Source organism: Ochlerotatus camptorhynchus, unplaced genomic scaffold, assembly GCF_037179485.1.
Source record: "Ochlerotatus camptorhynchus isolate MF236.1 unplaced genomic scaffold, CSIRO-AGI_Acam_v1.1 ptg000150l, whole genome shotgun sequence".
Taxonomy (NCBI): domain Eukaryota; kingdom Metazoa; phylum Arthropoda; class Insecta; order Diptera; family Culicidae; genus Ochlerotatus; species Ochlerotatus camptorhynchus.
Window position 1 is genome coordinate 1,045,501 of NW_027040640.1, and position 22,776 is coordinate 1,068,276.

A 22,776-nucleotide genomic window follows, 5' to 3' on the forward strand; every position below is an offset into this window, starting at 1 on the left:
TCAGTGGGGTAGCAGTCGCAGAAAAGATCAAGTAGCATCAGGCTATAAAGCTGTCGCAACCGTCAGAAGTTGAAGATTACGAAGTCTCCGGTGAAGGTGCCAGAGTCTTCCATAAGAAGCTCAAAGAAGTTCTATTGGACTGTCAGAAAACTTTCAAGAATACCACCGAAACCTCGACGATAGCTCATGAAGGTCTCCGAAACAAAAATTAAGGTAATCTGGGGAAGCTCAAGCAACCTCCAGGAAAATTTTGGTAAGCCTCCTGTGGAAGTCTAGACAACCTTCATGAGCAATAAGATCAAAAAAATTTAAGCCTCCACCTCATCACGGCTTTCCGAGCCTTTTCGTGATATTTTAACAGAAATTAACCGGTCCCCCTTTTCTCGTTGTTCCGCAACCAGGTACTTGCGTCGCTTCAAGAAGATCAACCCGAAAGTGCTGAAATCCTGGTGCCGGCAAATTCTGAAGGGGTTGTACTTTCTGCACTCACGTGCCCCGCCCATCATCCATCGTGATCTGAAATGTGATAATATATTTATAACCGGAACGACAGGGAGTGTAAAAATTGGAGATCTTGGGCTAGCCACGCTGAAGAACCGGAGCTTTGCCAAATCGGTGATCGGTACGCCGGAATTTATGGCTCCGGAGATGTACGAGGAGCACTACGACGAGGCAGTCGATGTATACGCCTTCGGGATGTGCATGCTGGAGATGGCCACCAGCGAGTATCCGTACAATGAGTGCAATACGCCGGCGCAGATCTACAAGAAGGTGACGTCTGGTATCAAGCCGGCCAGCTTGGAGAAGGTAGAGAACCCGGAAGTGCGGGAGATCATCGAACGGTGCATCCATGACAAGAAGGAAGGCAGGCCGACGTGCAAGGAGTTGCTGAACTTTGAGTTCTTTTGCGAAGACATCGGCGTACGGTTGGAGCCGATTTCGAAGGAAAGCTTCATTTCGAACCCGGACAGTACGAAGATGGAGTTCCGGTTGAGAATCATGGATCCCAAGAAGAGAGTCAATAAGCATAAGGAAAATGAAGCGATTCAGTTCGATTTCGATTCAAGGGTGGACGATGCGGATGAAATAGCTAGTGATATGTACAAGAGTGGGATACTGATGGAGGAAGATTCGAAAACGGTGGCGAAGATTCTAAAGGTGCAGATTCAAACGTTGGTGAAGGAGAAAGAGGAACGGGCCAGGCAAATTCAGTTGGAGAAGGAAACAGAGGCATTGCAGAAGCAGGCGATGCTAGCTCAACAAATGTATGCTAGTCAACAGAGTCAGGTGGAAAGTGAAGGACAACCTTTGGAATTGCTTGTCCCGCAGATGGTCGGAGGAGTCCCGATTCCTCAACTTCAGCAACAAGTTTACTATCAGCCAGCTTCGCTACCTTCGTCGCAGGCTCAACAAATCATCTATCAACAGCAAATGTCCGCTCCTGTCGGAAACGATCAGCTCATACAGAACTACCAGAATCAAGTTGGTCAGTTTTTGAATCAGCAACAAGCCGCCCAACAGGTCATGCAACAGCAGCAGCAACAGTTCCTTAACCAAATTCCTCAGATGCAACAAATCCCGTGTAGTGTACCTCAGCAAACTCAAACAATTCAACAACAGACGGTCGTACAGGCTGTCCAGCAACAGCAACAACAACAACAACAATCCCCTCAGCAAGTATTTATAGATGCCCAACAACAACAGCAGTATATCCAACAAATGCAACAACAACAAGCGCTAATTCAACAAATGCAGCAGCAACAAATTCCCATTCAGCAGGCGAAAACTGTGCCACAACAGTATGTGAACCAAATGTCCCAGCAACAACAGCAGGTAATACAACAACAAATGCTCCAGCAGCAGTTACTTCAGCAGCAGCAGCTCCAACAGCAGCAAATGCAACAGGCTGCTATCCAGGATCAATTTCCTACTCTTGAACAGCAACTGCAAGCGGTTCTTCCTATTCATTCACAGCAACCGCCACAACAACAACCACCCCAGCAACACTATCAACAACCTCCGCAGCAGCAACAGCAACCTCAAATGACACACGGCCAATCTATGCAGGCCGCTCAACTACAACAACAACAACAGCATCAAATACAAATTCAACAACAGATCCAGGAACAAATGCAACTTCAGCACAGTTTGTCCAATCAGGTCAACATGGTTCCCACTGGAACCCAGCAAATGGTCATCAATCAACAGCAACAACCGCAACCGCAACCCCAACAGCAACAACAATTTGTTAATCAAGCTGTAGTAAATCACGTTCAACAGCAACAGCAACAACAACAACAACAAATTGCACAACAAGTGATTCAAAGTTCCCCTCCTCAGATACAGCAGCAAATTCAACAACAACAACAGCAGCAAATTCAACAACAACAACAGCAGCAAATTCAGCAACAGCAACAACAACAGCAACAACAACAACAAATGCAGCAACAACAGCAAATTCAGCAACAACAGCAACAAATTCAGCAGCAGCAGATCCAACAACAACTATTTCAACAACAGCAACAGCAACTTCAACAACAACAGCAACAACAACAACAACAGCAGCAACAGCAACAACAGCAGATCCCCCCTCCTAAACCCACGGAAAATCAAATTCCAGAGCCGGTCCGCTCGGATTCACTTCCTCCTGTACCGGTGGAAGTCATCCAGCAGCCTCAACTCCAACCTCCACCCCAACAACAACAACAACAGCAAGCTCTTCCCCAACAACCACAACAACCAACACCCTCAACTGCACCAGCCCCGGTTCAATCGTCCCAACCCCAGCAGCTGCCAGCGCAACCGGCGGCGCAGCCAGCCCAAATGCCCCCGCTAGTAGATCCAACGGCATCGCCCGGAGTTGGCATACCTCCTACGCCGCAAGCTGCTATCCCCAAGCGGCTAACGAACGAGGGTTCCAAAAAACGTCGAAACTACCGCTCGACCGAGCGCAATCCGAAGCTGCAAGTGCTGGGATTCGAAAACAACATCGTCGAGTGCGAGATGGAGAACCGACCCAAGACCATCACGTTTAAGTTCGACGCGAACAATGTCAACCCGGTGGAAGTGGCACAGGATTTGGTAAGTCGGAATTTTTCTATCGACCCAATACGAGAGATGAGCATTGTCGTAGCTAGAGCCTGCCGGACTAGACGATTTAAGGAAAGCAATCTATTTGGGTGTTGTCGTTTTTGTTTACACAAAAAGCACTGGTTTTTAAAGCCGTCATAAAACTTTTTTTTTTGTTTTTCTTACTTGAATTTAATGCTTTCTTACCAAATGAGACAATGCTGAAAGTTGTACATAGTGCTGCAAAGACCTATTGGCTCATCCATACCTAGTAGCGTTACATCTTTTTAGTTCCTTGAGGCATAAATTATATCAAACATTTGTATGGGAGTCCTAGCTACGTCAATGAACTTTTGTTTAAGAAACCCACCGATTAACAACAATTCCCCACTCACCACACAGGTGTCCAAAGACCTACTGACAGAGGCGCAAAGTTTGGTATTTATCGACATGGTACGCGACATCTTGCGGCAGTTGAAGGAAAATCCGCATCAACTGCCGGTGGCATCGCAGAGCTGCCGAAGGAATACCGCCGAGAAGGTAAGTTTTGCTTCACTTTTACCACCTTTCCCATCATCATGGCACCAGTAATGAGCATATACAATATAAAAAATAAATATGCCTTTCTCATTTCGATGGTTGATAATTAGAATGATGCTTTATCGGTTACACACGGCATTGGTTCTATTTGTTGACTGATTTCGATTTGATTTGATTTTCTTAAATTTTGATTTGTGTTCGAATGCGTCTAATGCGAAAAGGTGTGCTTCAAGATAAAAGCTTCTACTAAAAGGCAAAATTTGAAAATGATTAGGAGCTTCTATCTAACAGCATCGTTAAACAAACAAAACAAAAACTGGTGCACCCAATTACTACATTACCCGACAAGTTACTCGTTTGAATTCCGTTCCTTGAAAATCACCGGTTTCGATTACTACCCACGTGAAACGAACATATTACACCCGTACACGTTCATTTTTATAGTTTCTCGTAGTTTCTTTGTTTTTCTTTCAAATAACTTTTGTTTGAGTAATGTTATCCCATTCAAGTAACGTGAATCATAAGAAAATTTAACCGAATAGTGTTTACCGCCGCGCTACACCGGTTCCGAACGGCTGTGGCTTTTATAATTTCATGCTCTCTATTTTGCTCTTTCTCGCTCTCGCTCTCTCCTGTGCTCTCTGTGCTCGGTTCCACAGGTGCGCCATGCGTCTCTCACGCGTCAACGCTCGAACTTTAAGACACACCAGAGACATAGATCAGTAAGTTCTGTTTTCTTTCATCCAATGACGACCGCTTTCCTTGAAACCCGGTAAAACGGGGGCCAGCCAAGCGTTCCAACATCTATTGTTTTTCACTCTCTTGTATTCCTTTTCGACTTGTTATAATCTTTCCACTTGTTACTCTATTTGAAGTTTTTACTCTTCCTTTTCTTTGTTCTATTTACTTTCCTAAAATACAGTTATAACTTTTGTTTATTGTATCTATTTTTTTTTAAATCTCTTGTTTGTTCACTTGTTGAGTGCTTAAATTTTAATTAGAATGCTACCAGCCCGAAAACATGCTAGGCAAACTTGATCCAATCTCTAATCGAAGAAGTAACGTGTATTTTTGTAATGACTAAAAACAAATAAAACGACACACTACAAAATTTCCCCTCGGTTCTATTTTTTAAATATAAGGCCTTTAGTGTTTGTGTGTGTGAATTCATATTTTTGTATCGCTTGCCATTGTAGCTTGTGTGATCATCTCCATTTTCAGCAGCTGGACACATTTGTTGCCTTCGTCTCGTTTGGACTATTATTCTTATGAATTATTTTCTGAAACTTTGTAGTTTTGTTCCTTTAATTTGCAAAAAGTCTCAAGGTCCAAATGCAATGTTTGAAACTCGGACCTTTCCGCTAATGCAGCTACCGTTCGCTCTTGTTTCGTATTAGTCTTAAAATTCAATGAGCCACTTTAAATTAAAATATGAATCAGACCAGTATGTTACACAAATATGTATGCAGGGGAATATAGGTCCAAAGTATTTCGTTTACTGGTTTGGTTTTTTCGTAGACAGTTCTGCAGGCAGGTGTACTACTGCATTGCAGGGATAGCTCCAAATACATCGTTTTTTTTTAATTTTATTAAGGAGTATTTAAGCCACTAGCTAGTACATCTTCACACCAAAGACATCGATTATTATCAATCCAGAAGATCGGGAGTAAGCCCGGGGAACTTTTGAAACTATTCCAGGCTAGATTAGATTCGAGGCCATGTCTAAACTTTGATATCGAATTAATTAGTTTCAATAACGATATCAAGTTTGTTCAAGCCCAGAACAAGTCGTGAGAAATTAAGGAGTTCAATATAGAGGCAAATTTAGCAAAATCCTGCAACAATAACTAGCCCATGTTACTATAAATAAAAAAATAAATATTGTTTATTCTGAATTTGTGAAAAAAAACATCATCAAGCGTTATTGTCCCATGTTGAAATTCTAGGCATAACAGTCCCACTAAAATTTTGTTATTGAATCCAATAAATGGATCGATTTGAGTTCATTTCAAAAATTTTGCCGATAATACGTGTATGCTCGATTCCTCCTCGTTTCAAGAAAGAAACATACGTGCAAGAGAGTCCCACAAATCATATTCATCGGTGTACATAAGCATTTCAGCCACAAAATGCACGAATATTGTAATTTAATCGGTTTTCTGAGGTGTGGTCAAAATAGGAACCTATGGCCAATACTGGTGCACTTCCCCTATACTATTTTATATTAACGTATACTATCTGCAATAGGCAAGAATGATTCGTAACATTAATCGCGCCTTATTCTTTTACAACATTTTCAACAAGGGACAGTTATGCGTAGAAAGGCAGTACACGAGTTGGTTAAGATTACTTTAAGGTTAGATCTTAAGAACGTCAAGAGCTTGACATAATAGCAATAGGGAGCAGAGTTGCGACCTATCACAATCACGCTGATGGTAGTAATGTTTGGTATATTCCTATCAATGTGCTTGTCGAAGCACTCTGCATGACCATCCATCAAGTTAACGAAAGAAGTAAAAAGCAACTGGTGAATGTCGTCTTCGGTGGTGAACCATCACCGATCTGGTCATTCCCGACATTCACGACACTCATCTGTGCTCGTTTTGAAGCAGTTGCTGCTTTGTATGCTTTTGTGAGTGTGTTGGTGATTGAGCCCAACAGCTTCCGTTTAATTTTATCAGCCATGTTTATAACTCACACAGTCGCACGTGCCGAGGCGAACTTGCAATGCGTAGGCATTGTTTTCATTTTCTTCTGTCGTTTCGCTTATTCTCATCATCGTACTGCAGAAGTCTTCACTGTTTTCGTTATGCTTTACATCATCAGCAGCGAGTGTTACGTTTTGCCTGTGAGCACCGACCATTAGGGGAACTAGGGGCAAGAAGGTCACCCGGGGCAAGAATGCCATCCTCAATATATTTTGAAAATGAAATCATTTCAATCCTATCCCACGATGAACCTATGCACGGTATTCCTATGAAGCATTCTAAAAAGTTCTGTCCGAATCGAAGTCGTAAAAAAAAAAATGCAAAAAGTCATTGTCAAGTAAAGGGTGTCCACGATGAAATTGCCACACTATGAAATTGCTCTAACTTTTTAACCGTTGGGTAGAATTTAATGAAAATTTGGGTGGATTTAGTTCATAGTGCATTATTTATATCCTGCAAGTTTTAAAGTCCTGTGATCAAAACTCGCGGAAATGGAGTCGAAAGAACAGCTCGTGCGTGATAAAATCTTGCGCATTCATCACGAGAACAAGGATCTCTCGCATCGTTCCATCGCTAAAACGTTGGGAATCGCGAATTCCACGGTGTCGCGAGTGATTAAGCGGTTCGAGGAACGGTTGACCACCGATCGGAAGCCCAGAAGTGAAGGAAAAAGTATTCCGTACAACACCAAAAATCACAACCGCGTAGTTGGGGCCTTCAACCAAAATCCGAACGCCTCCGTTAGGGATGTGGCTAAGAAGCTGCACCTAAGCCGAAGTTTTGTCTAGAAGGCCAAAACTAAGGCTGGGCTTCGAACGTTCAAGGTACAAAAGGCCCCTAATCGCGACGAGAAGCAGAACAAGTCCGCCAAAACCCGTGCCAGGAAGTTGTACCTCAACATGCTAACGAAAGTTGAATGCTGCATCATGGACGACGAAACATATGTGAAGGCCGACTTCAAACAGATCCGCGGCAACCTGTTTTTCACGGCCAAGGATAAGTTCAGCGTTCCGGAGCATGTCCGCACTCAGAAGATGTCCAAATTTGCGAAGAAATTCCTGGTTTGGCAAGCCATCTGCACGTGCGGGAAGCGGAGTGCACCTTTCGTGACCCAGGACACGATGAACGGACAGGTGTACATAAAAGAGTGCCTCCAGAAGCGGCTGCTTCCTCTCCTGAAGGCCCACAACGTCCCAACAATCTTCTGGCCGGATTTGGCCTCATGCCACTACTCCAAGGACGTGCTGAAGTGGTATGCGGACAATAAGGTCAATTTCGTGCCGAAAATGTTCAACCCTCCCAACACTCCGGAGCTCCGCCCCATCGAGAAGTACTGGGCGATTATGAAGCAGCACCTTCTTAAACGACCTAAGGTAGTGAAGACAGTCGAGGAACTGAAGAAAGTATGGGTTTACATGCAAAAAATGGTTGATTCACAGGTTGTGCAGAATCTTATGGCCGGGGTTAAGGCCAAGGTGCGGGCATTTGCTTATGGACTGTAAATAAAATACGAGTAAAATGGTAAAATGAAGTTTAATAGTTATTTCTCAATCCCTGAAAATTTGATGGCAATCGGATGAAAACTCGAATTTTGCGAATCAATTTTGTGTGTGGCAATTTCATCGTGGACACCCTTTAGTTGATGCATTGAAAAGCTAGTTTTTTTATAAGAATAAGGCATCATAAAATAGGTTTTCGAAATTTCCAATTTATTTTTTTCACAATTTCTGCATTGAGACGTCACTATTGATAGTTGATTGAAACATTAGTAACAATAAATTATTAAATATTTTCTTTAATTAATCAAAAAAAAATATTCATAAAAATAAACTATATACGGGGCAAGAGTGCCACCCCTACATTTATGTATTAAATTGTACAAAACTGTTCAGAAATTAGCATAATTGGGCATTTATGTTTCCAATATACATTGTTTTCGTGAAATTTTGGAAAACAAACTGTATAAAATAGTATCAAAAATAGTTTCCATTTGAATTCTATGACGCACATGGTTTGATTTAAAAAAAAATATCAATATTTTAGAGGAATAAACAATAAAAGCAGTTGCTGTCATACCTAAGAATAGTAATTTGTTGTTTTGAAATGAACATTCATTAATTTCACTTCATTTTAGACATATAGTCTTTTTGCCCCATAAGAGTGGCCCTCTTGCCCCGTAGCATTTTTTAAAGCAGACATTTTGAAAAAAATCATTAACATTTTTTAATGGGGTTTAATTTTAATTTCAATGATGATACATGGAGACAAGGTTATAAACTTACAATTCGGTTCACGAACTCCTATAAATATTCACGGAATCGCATATTAAAATGCGCTATCGTTAGGGTGACCTTCTTGTCCCTAGTTCCCCTAGTGGTGATTGTTGTTTGCCATGGCTCTACCTCTCACTGCGTGACCAAACGTTCTGTCAGCGATAGTCGGGTGATTCATTGCCGAGTGTCGAGTGAGAGTCATGATATTTTGCATCACTGATAGGGAGAATACCGCAACAAACATTGAAAGCTGTACTGCCCTTTTCAGCATAATTCAAAATTTTGTTTTCTCCATGGGCTCTTCTGGATGGCACAACATAGTTTTGGTAGTTGTAGCGACATTTTCTGAATAAAGTAGGAAACTGTTCATGTACATTGTGAAGTGATGGTACTTGACAATCGATTCCGATGTATAACTCATTTTCGCCAAAAATGCATTTAAATTTTTGCACCAAGTTCGGGATATCGCAAATTTGTCGCTTAGGCTTAAAATGTGTACGGTAAATTGGGGCTGGACGGGTCATCTATTTTTTTGTTCACATCATCAGACATTGGGCCTACATTGACTCCAATGCTGGTTTGGAAAAGCAACCCATCTTTGTGGTTGCATTGAACATGTTATTATTGACAAACACAAAAAATAATAAATGTCCCGTGAATAAAGAGAGAATAAACTCGCGTGCAAATCTACAATCCAAAAATCATGGTTAAGATTCTTATGCATTTGAACGCACACAGTTACAAAGCTAAAACAAATATTCAAAGCTTAAACTCTCAAAAAGCGCACAACCGTCAATTGATATCATGTACAGTCAAATTTCGCTCGTTGGGCTAAATCCATAGCCCACTTAGTGAAAGGCTTCGTTAGTTGGGCTGAGCTGTCGAAGCTGAAAATTGGCATTCGTTGGCGTATAAACTCACGCATAGGGTTTGATTTTTTTTAGTTTTTCTCAACACTATCCGGGACCAATGTTGCCCCACCTTACCCTATCTGCAAGAATGTTAAACATTTGTGAAGTTTGAACCTGCTGAACTTTTTTTTTTTTAACTCTTTATTTGTTCCAAATTCAAAATAAATTACATTTCATTTTTAACCTAGGTGCTCCAGTTACTACAGTAACTTACCAGCCTTAATTGTTATGATATATATCTAAGTGTTTTTACATTGTTCCTGTCTTGGCAATTCAGTATTTTAAACAGGTTTTTTAAACCTGCATGTCAGTATAACAATTGATATAGGGTAAATGTTGGGTTTGGCACCCATTGACGGTTTTCGGCAACCAAAATTTAAACGTTAATTTCACTATGTTTTCCCATCAACGCACTTCCCTGAATGTGTCCAAACGATTATTTAGCCTTTCAGCTTCAATCTGATTATATTTGAACGATCGAGCAATCCAGTAATGCTACATTTTTCTTCAAATAAAGCATACGCACTACAAAATGAGGTTGATTTCGAGTTGCCGATAATAGAACAGCTGGTTAACACGCAGTTCTAATGGGAAGGTTGCCGAAGAAAAAGAGACTGCCGACAATAGTCACATTCACCTGAGAAGTTTGGAGCGTTGTAAAAACGCTTTCAAAACGTTTTGAAAAATTCTGTCGATTGGAATGGATAGAGAAGCAAGCAGCAGATGAATGTAAACAAACAGACACATCATATATGTGCGTGACGCTGAGAAAATGCTAGTAGAAGTGCAGACGCTGCTTAGATTAACGAGAATACGTAAATTCCCCTATTAAAACTAAAAACTAAAAGTAAATCTTATCTAAGTATAAAGGGAATTAATCGTTGCAATTGAGGATTGCAACGATTTTTGCCTGAAATTATTAATTATTTTGTTGGACATTTGTGCTAAAGTCTCAACATTCGAAATTCTATGTACTTCGGTAGTACTGTACCAGGGAGACAACTTCAAAATCATCTTCAGAACTTTGTTCTGAATCCTTTGAAGTGCTTTTTTCCTGGTAGTGCAACAACAAGACCATATTGGCACAGCGTAAAGCATGGCCGGTCTAAAAACTTGTTTAAATATTAGAAGTTTATTCGTCATTTTACGGTTTAGCGACTTTTGCAGTCAATTTAATTGTTTATAGGAAAGTTTGAACATACTGAGAGGTAAGCACATATCATCGGTAAGAGACATGTGTGTGAGAAAATTTGTGAAAAAATCTAAGGGCACCGGTGGGATTCGAACCCACAATTCCCATTCAGTACACGGGTGCATTGCCAATTATATAACGGTGGACCTATGGTCTACGGATGTATTTGGCTAATGACATTTGAGTTTCGAATCCGTTCCCCACCCTAGTCTTTTTGCGCAAGCGTTCTCTGATACACAACAATCGTCTATTATCGACGATATGTGCTTGTACCGCAACCACTCAGTATCAGTCGATGTGAACAAACACAGCTCATTTTTGTTGTTCATCTTACATGCTGAAATATGTCCAGTACAGTATGACTCTAACATTTTGAGCTGCCGACCTCACCTCACCTCCTTCGTCAGGCAAAGTTTGGATTTCCTGTTTATAAGAGGATACAAACATTTTATATATTTGTTACATTTGGCTTAAATGCCCTCAATGTGATCTTTAAAAGTTAATTTTGGTCAAGAACTAATCCAAGATATTTCACTTGGTTTGACCAGGAAATTGGAACTCTGTTTATAGTGACTATGTGACTACTACTAGGTTTCAAAAAGGAAGCTCTAGGCATATGTGGAAATATTATAAGTTGAGTTTTGGAAGCGTTGGGAGAAATCTTGCATTTTTGTAAATAAGAAGAGAAAATATCTAAATTTTTCTGCAGTCTGCTGCAAATAACCCGAAGACTTCTTCCTTTAGCGGAAATGCCTGTGTCATGGGCGAACAAAGCTTTGTGGCAACCCTGAGGCAAATCAGGGAGGTCCGAAGTGAAAATGTTATACAATATAGGCCCAAGAATGCTACCCTGAGGAACTCCTGCTCTAACAGGTAGTCGATTAGATTTGGAATTTTGATTTGCCTGCAGAATTCTGTCAGTTAAATAATTTTGAACTAATTTCATAATGTAAAGTGGAAAATTAAACTTTTTCAATTTAGCAATCAAACCTTCATGCCAAACACTGTCAAATGCTTTTTCTATGTCTAGAAGAGCAACTCCAGTTGAGTGGCCTTCAGATTTGTTTGAACGAATTAAATTGGTAACTCTTAAGAGTTGATGAGTAGTTGAATGCCCATGGCGAAATCCAAACTGCTCATCTGCAAAAATTGAGTTCGTATTTATGTGAAGCATCATTCTATTTAAAATTATCTTTTCAAAAAGTTTACTTATTGAAGAGCAAACTTATTGGACGGTAGCTAGAAGCTTCAGCTGGATTTTTATCCGGTTTCAAGATTGGAACAACTTTTGCATTTTTCGATTTATCAGGAAAGTATGCCAAATGGAAACATCTGTTAAATAATTTTACCAAGAAAGACAAGGTACTCTCTGGGAGTTTTTTGATGAGGATATAGAAAATTCCATCATCACCTGGAGCTTTCATATTTTGAAACTTTTTAGTTATAGACCTTACTTCATCCAAATCAGTCCCCCAGGAATCATCAAAAATATTTTCCCGAGAGAAAATATTCCGAAAATCCCGAGCAACCTGATTCTCAATAGGACTAGTAAGACCCAAACTGAAATTATGGGAACTCTCGAATTGCTTAGCAAGTTTATGAGCTTTTTCCAAATTTGTGATCAAAATTTTACCACCTTCTTTAAGCGCTGGAATTGGCTTTTGAGGTTTTTTCAAAATTTTTGTGAGTTTCCAAAAGGGTTTGGAACTCGGGTCTAATTTAGAAACATTATTTTCAAAAGTTTTGTTCCTCAAGGCAGAGAATCGCTTTTTAATTTGTTTTTGCAAATCCCGCCAGATAACTTTCATGGCAGGATCGCGTGTTCTTTGATATTGTCTCCTACGGACATTTTTAAGACGGATCAAGAGCTGAAGATCATCGTCTATTATAATTGAATCGAATTTAACCTCGCATTTTGGTACTGAGGCAGCTCTTGCTTCAACTATAGAAGTAGTCAGAGATTCAAGAGCATAGTTAATTTCATCTTTGGTTCGCAAAGGAATGTTTGGATCGAAGTTATATTCCATAAATGTTCGATATTGCTCCCAATAAGCTCTATGGTAATTGAAAGTAGAGCTGTTGGGATTAGCAAATATTTCTTGGGTCATTTCAAAAGTTACTGGAAGGTGATCAGAACCGAAGTCAGCATGGGTAACCAATTGGCTACAAAGTTGACATGAATCAATTAAGACCAAATCAATAGTTGAGGGATTTCTTGCAGAAGAAAAGCATGTTGGGCTGTTTGGATATTGAATAGTGTAATAACCTGCAGAACAATCATCAAACAGAATATTACCATTGGAATTGCTTTGAGCATTATTCCATGAGCCGTGTTTTGCATTAAAATCACCAATAATGAAGAACTTAGACATATGACGGGTAAGTTTCTGAAGGTCACCCTTGAGAAAATTCTTTTGCTGACCCACGCATTGGAATGGCAGATAGGCAGCTATAAACGTAAGTTGTCCAAATTTTGTTTCAACAGAAACTCCCAAAGTTTCAAAAACTTTGGTTTCAAATGAAGAAAGAATTTTATGTTTGATTCGTCTATGAACAATGATGGCAACGCCACCACAGGGTTCATCAAGACGATCATTTCTATAAATTAAATAATTTGAGTCCTTCTTAACTTTATGGTCAGGTTTAAGGAACGTTTCAGTTATAACGGCAATATGCACGTTATGAACTTTCAAAAAGTTAAATAGCTCATCTTCATTATCTTTAAGAGATCGAGCATTCCAATTTAAAATGTTTAATGCTTTAAAATCCATTACTGAATTTTAAAGTCATGACAATATTATTAGCAAATTTTACTCCAGTTTGAATAGCATCAAACATGGAGTTAGATTTAAGCATATCAGAAATCATGTCACTTAATGAATTCTGTAAAAAATCCATTTTAGGAGCAGTAATGCTTCCTAAGTCAAAATTGTCAACGTTGGTTAGTATTTTGATTTCTACCCGCTGCAATAGCAGCATAGGTAGCTCCATTAACTCGCTGAACATTGTTAGCAGCGAGGGGAGTAGGTACAGATGAAACATTTGAAGCAGGGGTGATATTTGTACCTACGGGTACGAATGTTTTTTTTTTATTTGAGAGATTTTTAGCCATAGGCTAGTTCATGTCTTAGGTACGAATGTAGAATTTGTTCCTCGCTGATCGTTGTTAACAGCAGAGGAATTTGTACCTGGTCGGAAACGTGGAGCGTTTCCTACCTGACGGTTAGAACGAGATTGTAGGATCGCTTTGCGAGTCTTACATTCCCAAAAAATGGATTTGTGGTTTTCACCACAATTTGAACATTTAAATTTCTTAGGATCTTCCTTCACAGGACAGTCGTCCTTTGCGTGAGAGGAATCACCACAATTCATGCATTTAGCTGGCATGTAGCAATTTTTAGTTCCGTGACCCCATCCCTGGCACACAATTCACATGGCACTGAGTGAGGTTTTGGAAATTTCCTCCAGTCTTCCTGAAGTGTTCCCACTTCACTCGGACATGGAGCATAAGGCTAGCTTTTTCTAAGGCCTTAAGGTTGTTTAGTTCACTAGACTTGAAGTGAACTAAATAAAAATCATTAGAAATCCCGTTGCGCGAATCGCCAGGACGGGATTTCATTTTCCTTTTGATTACTTGGAGTGGCACAACTCCAAGTAATTTTGCCAGTTCATCTTTGATCTCATCCAGGGATTCACCACTGGGCAGTCCTTTCATGACAACCTTGAACACACGTTCAGTTTTGGTGTCGTTAGTAAAAAAATTGTGCTGCCTCTCAGTAAGATACTTGAGAAGACATTTAAATCCGTCCAAGGTTTCAGCCAATACACGGCATTCACCCCGACGTCCAATTTGTAGTGAAAACTTAACTTTCACGAAATTCAAAAGTTCCATGCGAAGAGCATGGAAATCGGAAGTGGTTATCACAATAGGGCATTAAGCCGGGAAAGTTTACTAGAGTATTTCTTGGATGATGGATCATTCTCATCATCTGTGAGCAAATCAAATTGATTACTTAAATTTCAGAAGGGGGGTCAAGAGTTTGCCCCTTTCTTTTGCGTTTAGGCGCCATGGCGGCAGTAAATTTTTATCCTAATCGACTTCCAAGCAGATTACTATAATAATCTGAAGGATCGAAGAGGAATATTCCAAATCGATATCCAAGAAGGATTACCTCGGGTAGGGTCCAAACAAAGATCGAAGAGGAATAAGAGTTGAACAAGGTAGAAAATTTTTACAGCTTGAGCACTGAAAAGTGCTGTTTAAATTTGTTGTAGCTTTAGGTAGTAGTAACACTTCCTTAAGCAAAAAGCAAATAGATCCGCACGGCAAGAGAGCACGATGCGGACTGTGACTGCTGCACTGCTGTCGTGCTTTTGCTCATTACCGCTTCAGATGGCGTGGCATTGGGTCCGGCAAGCAGGAGCAAGTTAGCGGTTAATGTGGTGTTTACATCTATGCGGATTTGCTAGTGTACTAGCACTGTGTAAAAAGTAGCCAGCATAATGTAAGCAGGGTATCAGAGTCTACCAGCATGTTAGTACACTAGCGCTCGCAAAGAAGCACAGATGTAAACACCCCTAGAGGTGGATCACGGTACAAATTACAATTAAGTAAAATTAATTCCATTAATGATTTACCGGCTTCTGCCTTGAGAAACAAAACATTCAAATTAGAGAACAAATTCGCTCACGATGATGATTGTGATTTATCAACAACTGACTGTAAAACATATCTGATAGCTCTATATATGCAATTCGATTAACATCCGAAGTCCATCCTTTTTTTACATATTCTGCACAAAAGATACTTTCTGTCCTGCCCCATTCATAAAAAAAACGGCGGGAAATCCTGTCAGGGGCGGAGCTTAGAAAGTATTTTTGAGCAGAATATGTAAAACATTATGGACTTCGAATGTTAATCTAATTGCATACTACCATACTACCAGATATGTTTGGATGCGAAGGATCGTCAAGCAGACGGTTCTCCAAAACGACCCAAGACCGCTGCAGAGAGAGTTCGGTGTTATCAAGCCTTCGGTTTGTTTACAATTTTCTATACGCACATCAACATGATTTTCTGTATACTTTCCTAGTCACAACTTTCTTAAACAGAGAATAGAGGAAATAGATCAATTTTCATGTGATTTGAGGCATCACACAATGGATTTTGATCAAAGTCTAAAACTGGCTACTTCCCTAGGGGTTTCCGGAAATTTACTGGATGTGGCCAGCGTGATCCTGGCTATTCCTTATAATTGCCATTGAACAGGTTGTTGAATTAAATGGTTTTTGACCATATTCAGCAACTGGCCACTTCTCCGGGGGATCGAAACATGGCCAGGTGTGGCCAATGTGGCACAAGCAGGGGTTGAAACAGTTGACGTTTTTTACTACACTCGCTTCGTTGTCGTGCGCGACAGTCTGTTTGTATTCGAACACTCATGCTCTACCGTCGTCTCTCTCACACAACACGAGCGGTAGAATAACATTCGAGCTAAAAGAAAATTATCAAAATAGCTATCATATGACATGTGTGATTTCGTTGTAATTCCTCAATTTGGTGTAAATCAAACCATTTTTGATCAGAAATATTATTACTAGGACATAATTGCTTGCTATTTTCAGAATTCACACAAGTACACCATCAGCAGCTCTTATTATGAGAAAAACTAAAATACATACATTCTCGACGGTCTTCGGCGACAGTGTCGTATGACAGAGCCTGTCATACGACATTTTAGTTTGGTACTGTACTATGATAGCTTGTTTTGCAAGTGTCGGAGGCAAAGGCAGTCAATTATCACAGAAAATGTGTCGACTACCGTGACCGCTTACAAGACTGGGCACAAGGCCCCCCAAATGACTACCATTCAACTAGTTTTTGAATTCTAATGTGATTTGAGGTGTCACATGATAAGTTTTATTCGTTTGGGGTCGCAATTAGCCTCATGCCTCATATAAACCGCAGCATGTTCCGGTCAAATTTCCGGAACCGGTTGACCGATTCCAAAAAATGTGTGCTCTATGTGACCATTATACCTTTCATTTAGTGGCTGTTGATTGGTTTATGATACTCGGTCATAGCATACAAATGGTACTTTATATAATAGGTCCAACCATGATGCATTTTTAGGTCCAACCATGATTCAAATTCATTGCTGAATAAAAACGTTCAATAAAATCCTATTAGAGAACATATAGGTAATGGATAATTATTAGAAACTAGAATGGTAGACACCAAACACACATTTTTCATGTCCATATATGCATAGGAAAAATCCATTACCCTACACTAGGGCAAGTTGAAACGCGTGGGGAAGTTGAAACGGTAGATGTATCTCTTAGCGGAAGTGAATAAACACTGAAATTATTTCTAATATAGTAGTTTGCGGTAGCACATAATGCCTCTCAAAAATAATTCAGTGAATATATATCTTCGCTAAGATATACACGCAACGTTTCAACTTACCCCGGTGTACCTTAAATATGATGAAAATATTGAACAGGTGGAGAACCAGCATACAAGCTTTTGCTCTGACTTTGAAATTCAACAACTGATTCCCCCTAATTTCAATTAATGTTGTACTAAACACCTACTAATTGGAAACCAGAAGTTTGATTTGAGAATAAAAGTCACAGTATGTATTCTATTTTGCATCATTCTACGAACACGCTGTAAACTACATAATGATGATGCATGATAATTTTATGTTAGGGTTGTCCTCCAAATTGGAGAACAAAGAGGTGCTTAAGCCCCGTATGATCGTTATACCAACCGGTGGAAACTAATGATTTTAAATTTACTCTCTACTTGACTAGAAATAGAAATATAGAAAGTAGAAAGCGAGCAAAGGACCATTTTGAGGATGGTACAAATCGGGATGATCATCTCCTTTACCAAACTCATCCATTGATGAGAGATGGTGAGGGGTGTTTTTTTTTGCTTTATTATAGAGAGTGTTCCCTGAGCTGAACTCGATACCTTAGGATAGGTCTTGTCCATCAGAACAACTTTTTCCAAGACGGGAACCTTCTATCAATGTTAAGATAGGGCAAATAGGGCAAATAATTCAAAATGAAACGTCACACTAGCGCTGCCTTGTGAGTGAATTATGAACTAAACTCTTTTACTTAATATAGGTTTTGTTCAGCTAAACGACTTTGCTCAAGACGAAAACCATCCATCGTGATCTGTAGGTAGCGTTATATAATGTGCTTTTAAGATGGTGATCTATTTATGTAGTGAGTAAATTTTGTCATACACTATCCATAGTTTTGAAGATCTTGAAAATTTTCAAATATCGTAGAACAAGAACTTTAGGTTCGTTGGCTTTTTTCTAATCTAATCTAATACAAATGCAGCCAGTACGAGAAAGCATCCTGGAAAATGATTAGGTTAGATGACGCCTAATCATTTCCAGACCAATAATTGAAAAGGCCTCAACTCCGTTTTGTAAACAAACCTTGTACGGCCATTTTTTCGCGAACCGAAACCTACATTCGCAAACCTAAAACACAATCGGGTAGAGGAGAATTTCCCCTACCTGTTCATTTGTTGGTTTGCGTTGGTGGACTTCGGTTCGTGACGAAATGGTCTTACAAGGTTTGTTTACAAAATGGAGTTGAGGCCTTTTCAATTGTTGGTCTTTATTTTCTTGTCAATATTGATATTGGCATTATAAATTGTGTGTATGAGTGCTCATTGCAAGACAGCCTATATTACGTGATATAGGCTGTAATGTGAACGGGGTATAAGATTCTCAACTTTTCCCTAGTAATATCAAAGCCGTACCGCCTTATGCCTACTACGAATATAAGTATCGGAAGTGAAATTCAGTGCTACACCAATATCTTACGTCAATTGACATTGTTGATAGCACGCAGCACTGCATACATATTAACAAGGTTAATTTTCTTCTAGTAACCCTATCAGCATCAGAAATGCATGTTTCTGGTAGCCTTATTTGCTATTTTGTTTTAAATCTGCGTGTTCCGTTTCGCAATGTTCCATTTCGCTTTCCTCCATTCCATTTACTGAATGACGTTTGAGCAATTTTAAGTTTGCACGACGTGCATATTAGCGGGGTTCAAATTATAAAGTGTTCAGATTAAAACCACGGTTGGGTAGAGCACTACTTCGGCCTTATCGCCCATTTTGGGCCTATCTAGCAGAAAACATCAAATAAATCAATTGTTTTAGAGTTAACAAGTCAATTATGCGTTTGGTACGATACGATCAGAAAACCAAATCGATCACGTTCTAATCGATGGGAAATTCTTCTCCGACATTATCAACGTCCGCACGTACCGCAGTGCGAACATAGATTCGGACCACTACCTAGTTGCAGTATGCATGCGCTCAAAACTCTCGACGGTGCATAACACACGTCGAAGTCGAACGCCACGACCCAACATTGAGCAACTACGGGACACCGGAGTTGCCCAGGACTACGCGCAGCAGCTGGAAGTTGCACTACCCACGGAAGAGCAGCTTGGCGCAGCTTCTCTTGAAGATGGCTGGAGGGACATCCGTTCAGCCATAGGTAGTACTGCTGTAGCGGCACTAGGTACTGCAATCCCGGACCGAAGAAATGACTGGTTTGACGGCGAATGCAAACTGTTAGTAGAGGAGAAGAATGCAGCACGGGCGAGAATGCTGCAACACCGCACGAGATTGAATGTGGAGCGATACAGACAAGCGCGGAACAGACAAAACTCGGTTTTCCGAAGGAAGAAGCGTCAGCAGGAAGATCGAGATCGCGAGGCGATGGAAAATCTGTACCGCGTAAACGACACACGGAAGTTCTACGAGAAGCTAAATAGTTCGCGCAAAGGCTACGTGCCGCAAGCCGATATGTGCAAGGACTTGGACGGTAACCTTCTCACGAACGAGTGTGAGGTGATTGAGAGGTGGAAGCAGTACTATGACGAGCACCTCAACGGTGAAGCAGCAGAAAACGAAGGTGGCACGGCAACAGACCTTGGAGCACGCGCAGAAGACGACAGGCTACCGGCCCCTGATCTTCAAGAAGTTGAGGAGGAGATCGGTCGGCTGAAGAACAACAAAGCAACTGGTGTAGATCAACTACCAAGTGAGCTATTGAAATACGGTGGTGAAGCACTGGCTAGAGCGCTGCACTGGGTAATTGCCAAGATTTGGGAGGAGGAGATATTACCGGAGGAGTGGATGGAAGGTGTCGTATGCCCAATCTACAAAAAGGGCGACAAGTTGGATTGCTGCAACTACCGCGCGATCACACTGCTGAGCGCCGCCTACAAGGTACTCTCCCAAATTCTATGCCGCCGTCTGTCACCATATGCAAGAGAGTTCGTGGGGCAATACCAGGCGGGATTCATGGGTGCCCGCGCTACCACGGACCAAATTTTCGCGATTCGGCAGGTTCTGCAGAAATGCCGCGAATACAACGTGCCCACACATCATTTGTTCATCGATTTCAAATCCGCATACGACACAATCGATCGAGATCAGCTATGGCAGATTATGCACGAGTACGGATTTTCGGATAAACTGACGCGATTGGTCAAGGCGACGATGGATCGAGTGACGTGCGTTGTTCGAGTATCGGGGACACTCTCGAGTCCCTTTGAATCTCGAAGGGGGTTACGGCAGGGTGATGGACTTTCGTGTCTGCTGTTCAACATCGCGTTAGAAGGTGTGATCAGAAGAGCTGGGATAGACACGAGTGGCACGATATTCAGGAAGTCCATCCAGCTCCTTGGTTTCGCCGATGACATTGACATTATGGCACGGAACTTTGAGATGATGGCGGAAACGTACATCAGACTGAAGGCTGAAGCTAGACGGATTGGACTTGCCATCAACGCATCAAAGACAAAATATATGAAAGCAAGAGGTTCTAGGGAAGACACCCACCCCGAGTTCAGATTGACGGTGACGAAATCGAGGTGGTCGATGAGTTCGTGTATTTGGGCTCACTGGTGACCGCTGAAAATGATACCAGCAGAGAAATTCAAAGACGCATTATGGCAGGGAATCGTGCCTACTTTGGACTCCGGAGGACGCTCCGGTCGAATAAAATTCGCCGCCGCACGAAGTTGACTGTCTACAAGACGCTGATTAGACCGGTGGTCCTTTACGGCCACGAGACCTGGACTATGCTCGTGGAGGACCAACGCGCCCTTGGTGTTTTCGAACGGAAGGTGTTGCGTACCATCTACGGTGGAGTGCAGATGGATGACGGAACGTGGAGGAGGCGAATGAACCACGAATTGCACCAGCTGCTGGGAGAACCATCCATCGTCCACATTGCAAAAATTGGGCGACTACGGTGGGCTGGGCACGTCGTAAGAATGCCGCACGAGGACCCAGTGAAAATGGTTCTAGAAAGCGACCCAACAGGAACAAGAAGAAGAGGCGCGCAGCGGGCAAGGTGGATCGACCAAGTAGAAGGTGACCTGCGGACCCTTCGCAGACTACGAGGCTGGCGAACTGTGGCCATGGATCGAGTAGAGTGGAGACGACTTCTTCGGACAGCAGAGGACAACAAGGCCTTAGCCTGATTGGTAAGGTAAGTACGATACGATCAGTTCAAAAGCTACCGAATGAAGTAAATGAGAACGCGTGGTAGGAATGTGTACACCCATTTTTCTCAAAAACAAAAGAAGCGCTCCGACCGAATCAATTTTTTCTTCATCCAATTTGCCGAAGTGAATTCAATGGCATTTGAATGCTGTTTCAATGCATTAGGCCTAATTTAGAATTCGTAGGCCGAGTTTGGGGTCAAGAGACAGTGTTAGATTTTTAACAATATCTCAACAATTTGTTTCTGTTTATAAAATCTTACGGTACGTACAGAAAGGTAAATAAATTCAGAAGTCATCTGCAGTGAAAACATTCCATTTTGTGAGAAAAAAAATCCACTCGAAAAATAGAGGCAAGGGCGGGTTGTGCTTAGCAGGTCCAAAATTAGATTTAAGCCCTATATTAAGAATTTAATTCAAACAAAAAAATTACTTTTCGACAACGGGAAAATCGTGCTATTTCACAGAATCGACACGCATTTTGGAAGTTCAGTATTATGACAGTTAAGTTTGCTTTACGAATAATTCACATTGAATCCTCTTCCGAATTGCCTTTGAATGCTTCTTGAAATTCCTTCCTATTTGATTTACAGTTCCCTACAATTTCACTCAATAGTCTCTTCAGAACTACCTTAGAAATTACCTGTAGTTCTCCTTAAAATTACCTTTAAATACATAACAAAATACATGAAGTTTCTAGTTAAATTCAATTGAAAATCTCCCCAGAAATACTTTATAATCATCCCTAGATTTCCTGTGCAATTCGCCTCTGCTCATTTGGCATTCTCATTTTAATTCTTTAGGCAATGCTTTGAAGTGTCAGAATCCTAAATTTTTGTCCTAGTCCAATAGCCCTGATTCTTTTTGACGTAGGACTACGTTTGTGATTTCTATATGGGGGTACACTTTGTGAAAACCGAAAATGGAACATGCAACAAAATTATGAAAGATTTTGAACGTTAATAACTCAGCTGCCCCTGGACCAATTTCAATAATTTTATCACCAATGGATCAGAAATATTTCTACGTATCTATTAAAATAAGGAATTTATAATTTTTCAAAATGTTACTATTGAAATTTGCCCGAATGTGCAATTGTTGCTATGATAATTAAAATGATCACCGATTGCCTACGAAAAGCGATTTCCCTAACACAGATTTCAAAGTTGAATTCCATCCGGTCTCACCAAACGGTGTTTTTTTTTTCAATCACCGCGTGGTGAGTGGTGGTGTTCTCCAGTTGTGTACGAAAGGCTCCCCGCAAGCAGCGAGCTTCAGCCCACATGAGCGTCCATACAAGAAGGAAGAAGCCGCACCGCTATTGATCGGAATCAGTAGCTCTTCGTGAGTCGCTGTGGGCCATCTATGTCAAGCGCGTCATACTAAAGAGTATAAACAGAGAGAACCCCGCTCAAATTCCTATTCCTACACAAAACACAAGCTCCTGCTGCAGTTAAAAAATAAGATTGATTATATAAGACCACATAGTGCTACGTCACCATTGCGTACAACCCCATAGG

At 40.9% G+C, this 22,776-nt stretch overlaps 1 protein-coding gene across 6 annotated transcripts in view; it reads left to right on the forward strand.

The window, feature by feature from the left end:
* Positions 1 to 22,776, forward strand: part of LOC135701158 (serine/threonine-protein kinase Wnk-like) — a 158,032-nt gene that overhangs the window by 117,182 nt on the left and 18,074 nt on the right. For 5 of the 6 annotated variants that reach the window (XM_065221860.1, XM_065221864.1, XM_065221865.1 and 2 more), the window contains 3 exons: positions 402 to 3,081; positions 3,472 to 3,609; positions 4,269 to 4,331. In XM_065221860.1, the coding sequence (XP_065077932.1) occupies positions 402 to 3,081; positions 3,472 to 3,609; positions 4,269 to 4,331 (2,881 nt within the window). The remainder of the gene's footprint in view (positions 1 to 401; positions 3,082 to 3,471; positions 3,610 to 4,268; positions 4,332 to 22,776) is intronic. The other variant, XM_065221866.1, reaches the window with a different exon arrangement.